Source organism: Castanea sativa, chromosome 3 (assembly GCF_040712315.1).
Source record: "Castanea sativa cultivar Marrone di Chiusa Pesio chromosome 3, ASM4071231v1".
In the NCBI taxonomy this organism is placed as follows: domain Eukaryota; kingdom Viridiplantae; phylum Streptophyta; class Magnoliopsida; order Fagales; family Fagaceae; genus Castanea; species Castanea sativa.
Window position 1 is genome coordinate 30,468,014 of NC_134015.1, and position 6,432 is coordinate 30,474,445.

Here is a 6,432-nt window from a genome sequence, read left to right on the forward strand (position 1 = left end):
CTCACTATTCCTCCACTCAATTTTTACCCTAACACCTCCATCACTGTTGCTGCTATTCTTTTCTTCAGATCAGATTTGGGTGTTGCAGTTGCTGCTCTTTTCCTCAGATCAAATCCGGTGTTGCTGCTGCTGCTCAGCCTCCTCCTCCTCACACACGAGTCTGGTAAATCTAAGAAATTTCTCCCCTCTCTCAAGTTCATATTTTTGCGTTTTTTTTCTTGCTTTGCCTTAGCCGGTCCTCTGCAATCTGCCCTCTGCGTTTTTTTTTATGAACTGTTGATTGTTGTGTTTGTGATTGTGGCTTTTTAGTTTTTATGGACTAGTCATTGGTGTGTTGTGTCATGTGTGGACCGTTGAGTATTTTGTGGCTGTGGCTTTGTATTGAGTAATGTGTAATTGAGACTTTTTGTGTCATTGTGTGGACCGGTCATGTGTTTGTGTTTCCACTGTATAACTTTTTTTTTTTTGTTTTGGTTTTATCAAGAAGTAATCTGGGACCTCTAGGAGTAGGACATTAGTGCTGAATTGACAGACCTGAATTTGAATTGGTGAGACTAGTTTTTGATTAGTCACTAGAGACTTTTTTGTGAGACCAATTGACTAAATTCTTTGGTCATTGTTTTCTCGTTTTCATTTCATTAAAAATTTTGTCGTTTTCACTTTGTGTGATATTAATAATATATATATGAACTTGTGAACTTTATTTTTGTCAGATGTGGCTAATTTTAGTAATATATATAAACTAGTGCTTGTCTATTTGTGATTATTTTGTTTTAATTTTTTTTTTTTTGTTGAGAAGTCCCTATTTTTTAGTTGGTGTAGTGAACTACGAAATATGAAAATAATGAAACTTTTTTTTTTATTTGTAAATCATGAGTAAGTCCACTACAATATTAGATTTTTTTTAAAGAAAAAAATCTAAATAATTCTGAAGTCATAGCTGATGATGCAAGATTGTCAATCTTTAGTGTTGATGTCCCAGTTTCTGAAAATCTCCAAACAAAAGTTCCAAATGTCACCATTGTTCCAAATGACGAAAAAAATTGTTTTAAGCTTTGACTCATCTGGTTCGAATCCTAGTTCGGTTCCTGTATAAGGAAGTCACAAGGATAATCAAGTATATTTGGTGTGGACAATACCGTGATGAACACAAAATTCCTTGGAGATAGATTTTTTTTTTGTGAGTACCGTAGGCCATACCCCCTTTTCGACACGTCATTATGTCGGTTCCATCTCACAAAAGTGAGACATGCAGTACTCGACCTCCGTAAATGGAGTTTTAGACTTGAAACTGTCACATACCTGAGAGTACGCCAACATCTCTACGAGAGAGACGAGCTAAAGAAATAAATCTATAAAAGTCAATGCACCAAACTAAACCCAGAATTAAGGTACTAGTTAGGAAGAGGATAGGCACCCCACGCCTGCCTAGCTGTAGCTGGTTTTCATTAAGTTGTTACTAGATATTAGTCAAATAGGGTCTACCAAATAGGCCTATGTGAATGCGCGCATGCTTCTAAGCACTAGAGTTTCTCTATGAGCCATGTGAATCATATAATCAAAATGCAGAGTATGGATCATATGAAAGGCAACCAATCATGTGAATGTCCATAGTACGTATGAGCATATGCACATATGATTATGTAAGCATAGAAGCATGTGAAAAACGAAGTGTGGACGCTAAAGAAGGGGGAGGGGGGGTACAAAGAAAGGTGTGCTAAGCTGTGGATGCTTGGTTTTTCTTAGTTTCCCTTTTTCAGTTTCCATATTGGACTTTTTCTGCTTTGCATGGCAACATTTAATGTGTGTGTATATGTTGCTAAGATGAGGTATTTATGTGAGTGGGCCTCTTTTCTTACTTAATTTGAAGGAGTCGCCATCAATCATTGGTTTTATTCTAAGTGTGATTAGTCACCTATCTATCTAATTCATTTTAGGGCAAACTGTAACTTATCCACTTGTGATTTGGTCTAAATTTAAGTTGTCTACATGTGATTTGAAATTTGATACTTTACCTAATTGGTGTTAACTCAGTTAGGGTTCCATAACTCACCTCTATTAAAAATGGGTCTGAATATGTATTTTTGCTCCACTTTTATGTCTCTCTCCTCCCAAAACCTAAAAGAGTAAGATAAAAAAGTAAGGGTTTTGTAAAGATAAAAACAAACATTAGTTATATCTTATTTCCATTTTTTCCTTTCAATCAACCTTGTTAATTCCCTTTTCTTCTTATCATTAGCCTATGAACTTTAATTCTTCAAATTTAACTTATTTTCTACCTTTTTCATCAACCAAACACATCTTATTGATGTAAAAAAGAAACAATTGCTTCCAAACCAAAACTCAATTCACAATCCAACCCTTTCTAATACGCATAACAAACACAAACAAACCACCCGCTAGAAAACCCACCATTAACAAACCCCAAAAACCATACCTAACACAAACCCCAACGACCTTCTTGGATTGAAAATGGAGATCGACAAATTTGATTCTCTCTCTCTCTCTCTCTCAAACCCTAAGGGTGTTGATGGTTTAGTGAGTTGAGGTTCTACTTATGGTGGTAGTTGAAGTAAAATTGTAATAGAACTTTTATTTAACTAAAACAATGAATATCTGAAACGTATATTTAAATGGAGAGATAAGAGTGAAATAGTGTTTGGGTTGTAGCAGGTTTTTCACTCTACAAGATTTTTGTGTGGTTATTTTATCTAAAGAGCTCAAGTGGGATATTTAAAGACCCACAAAAGTTGCCAACATTCATTTCAGTAGTTCCTACAAATTAGGACATGAACGTTAAAGTCTCTAACGTTTATTTAAACGTTAAAATCAGATCTCTTATCCACATCACTGCTTCCACTCATAACTCATTATCCCTGAGAAATCTCAACTGCATGTTAGACCATGTCAAACCCCACATAGCCAATCATGGCCAAAACATGCAATTCCATTATTCAAATAATTTTATTAATAATAATAATAATTTCAGGTACAATATTGTGTAAGGTAATTTCTTTTGAGAATTACACTGGTTTATTTGACCACACAATTCTACATCCATATTGTGGGCTATTTGGCCACACAATCCGACATCTCCCACTTGGCCAAATAATTTGAGAATTACAATAATTATTCACTAACTCCCATGGTATAGACATGTCCCTTGAAACTTTCTGCAACAATTGCCTTTGTCAATGGATTCACCGCCATCTCTTTTGACGATGCATATTCTACAAGAATTTCATTTTTTAGTACCACATCAAAAATATAATAATAATGATGTTCAATATGTTTACCTCTTGTACCAAGCTCACCATTTTTTTGGGTGCATATTGCAGCTTGGTTATTACACATAAATTTTATAGGCTCGTTTGGTATTTCTTTTATATTTAAACTTTTAAAAAAGCCTTTTATCTCGACAGCTTCTGATATAGCACTACTACATGCTATATATTCTACTTCCATAGTGCTTTTAGCTACATAACTTTGTTTTTTACTATACCAGGAAATAGCTCCTCCTCCAAGGAGGAATACATAAGTTGATGTGCATTTCCCATCATCTGTGTCACCAGAGAAATCAGAATTAAAATATCCAATAACTTTCAAATGTTTTACACTAGAAGTCACTTTATGCCTTTTTGTACCTTTAATATATCTTAAAATTCTTTTTACAGCTGCCCAATGGGCCTCACCTGGATTACTTTAAAATCTACTCACAAGGCTTACAACAAAGCTTAGGTCAGGTCTAGTACATAGCATAGCGTACATTATGCTACCAACAACTTGAGCATAAGATCTATGCTCCATTTTTTTTTTCTCTTCATCATTTATAGGACACATTTTCTTAGACAATTTGGTTCATTTATGGATAGGAGTATCAATTGGATTTCAACTATCCATATAAAATCTTTTTAAATTTTTATCAATGTATTGTTCTTGAGATAATTAAAGTATTCTTGATTTTCTATCTCTAAAAATTTTAGTTCCTAACACATAGGAAGCTTCACCCAAATCTTTCATTTCAAATTGGGATTTTAGAAAATCTTTAACTTCACATATAGATTCATTATGATTACCAGCAATCAAAATATCATCAACATATAAAGATAAGATTATAAAATCACTCCCACTATTCCAATAATATACACAATGATCATAATCATTAGCTCTAAAACCAAATTTAATAATTGCATTATGAAAAGTGTAATACCATTGGCTTGATGCTTGTTTCAAACCATACAATGATTTCTTAAGCTTATACACTTTATTTTCTTGACCCTTAACTTTATAACCATCTGGTTGTTGCATAAAAATTTCTACCTTTAGATCTCCATTTAAAAATGTAGTTTAACATCCATTTGATATAATACTAAACCTAAGGCAGCAACAATGGACATTAAAATTCTAATGGAAGTGAATTTAGCAACAGGAGAAAACGTTTCCTCATAGTCTATACTTGGTTTTTGTGTGAATCCTTTTGTCACTGATCTAGCTTTATATTTTTCAATATTACCATCACACTTAGACTTTCTCTTTAATATCCATTTACTACCAATTGGTTTCCTATCTTTAGGCAACTCTACTAATTCCCATACATCATTTTTAATCATTGAATCTAATTCTTCCTTAATAGCTTCTTTCCATTTCAATGAATCTAGGGAAGACAAAGCTTCTTCAATTGTTAATGGGTCTTCAACATCTCCTTCTCTTTAAAAGGTGAAATAATCTTTTAATTTAGTTGGGGGGATTTATTTTTCTTTGAATCCTACTAAGTGTATCATGAGGATTTTCACTATTAGGAACAATAACATATTCATTATTAACCACTTCCTTCTACTTACAAATTTCAAAAAATTCTACTAATTTATTGGGATCTCTTGTATCAATTTCTTATAAGAATCTTGCATCTATAATTTTAGTTACACTAATAGTTGCATCAATATGGTGAATAAAAATCTATACCCCTTAGAATTTTCGGGGTATCCAATAAATGTACCTTTGATAGTTTTACTATCTAACTTACTTCTTAAATGTGATGGGATTATTATATGAGCTAAAGAACCCCAAACCTTTAAATTTTGTAGATTGGTGGGTGCAAAAAGTACATCTGACTAATAGAGGTTTCTTTCTCCAAGTATCATGATCTTCACAGTTCCAATGCCTAACACATCACAATATGTGTTATTGCCCATGAACACACGATGATCACCGGCTTTACCCTCTTTCAGGTCAATAAATAAATCTCTTATCTTTGCCATATGGCGTGACGATGCAGAGTCTACCCACTATGCTTTGGAGTCAACATCAGTTAACAGAGATTCAGATACCCCACAAATTATATCCTTGGAACCTCTATAATTTGGTTTATTATTGTTTTTATTTTCATGGCAATCAGGTTGATAATGGCCAATTTTTTCACACTTAAAACCCTTTTCCTTACCCCTTTTATCCTTATCATTGTTCTTGAAATTCTTTCCTTTTCCTTTGAAATTTTTAGAAATATTTTTCTTGTCATTTTTAGGGGTTTCATTCTTTGGGGGTTGACTAGTAGAAGCAATTGTTAGAAGAGATTTAGATGTGTATTTTTATTTCTTCCTTCTGCTTCTATCCCCAAAAGAGTTGGTAAGTTTTTCATGTTCACAGGGGTTGCAGAATATTTTAGAGCTACCACTGCAGAATCCCATGAGTTAGGCAAACTATGCAAAATAGTAGACACTTGCATCTTATTGGGAATTGGATTTCCTAAGATAGCTAACTCTTTTGCAATTACTATCATTTTATTGACATGCTCAATGACATTATCACTTTCATTCATCATGGTTCCATTAAATCTCTCAATTAAAATTTGAATGTATGCTTCAATAATAGCATCAAACATGGTTTTAGCATGTGTATATTCTTTAAATAGAATTTCAATGTCAGGTTCCATGAATGTAAGCAAAATATTTCTAGTAGTTTTATCATCTTCTAAATGTTTTTCATACATTCTTTTTGCACCACAATTAGCATTTTCAGGTGGTGGAGTTGGAGTACTGATATCAATAACATACTTAACCTTGTCTTGAAAGAGTACATGATAGATATGAAATTTCCAAACAGAATGATTAGCCCCATTTAATTTTTCAACTTTGCTTAATTCTTGAATAACAGCTTTACTAGCCATGATCAATCAGTAATAATAAAAAGGTTTTTAATTTAGAAAACTGACCGTGATGGAGAAACCCAAAAATAAATTTGTGTATACCAATTCTGTACGTCTGCTCCAACATTGCTTCTTTAGCTGAGCTAAAGATCTCACGTTAAATAAAAAAAAAAACCTTTTGAATGATTGAGTAATTAGAATCAAGGTTTTCAGAACCGGACCGTTCATTGAACCGTAAAAGGAAGAGGTTCAAGGTTTTAAGGTCGAACCAAGGTCGAACCGGGTCGAAC

The 6,432-nt window shown here is 33.3% G+C and overlaps 1 protein-coding gene across 1 annotated transcript; it reads right to left on the minus strand.

Annotated features, from left to right (window-relative positions):
* Positions 1 to 3,129: 3,129 nt before the first annotated feature.
* LOC142628809 (uncharacterized) lies at positions 3,130 to 6,163 on the minus strand. The gene is made up of 3 exons (XM_075802845.1): positions 5,669 to 6,163; positions 3,503 to 3,560; positions 3,130 to 3,230 (listed from the first exon to the last, which is right to left on the minus strand). Exons 1-3 carry the CDS (start codon positions 6,161 to 6,163, stop codon positions 3,130 to 3,132), a joined length of 654 nt encoding a protein of 217 aa, XP_075658960.1.
* Between the last annotated feature and the right edge of the window lie 269 nt (positions 6,164 to 6,432).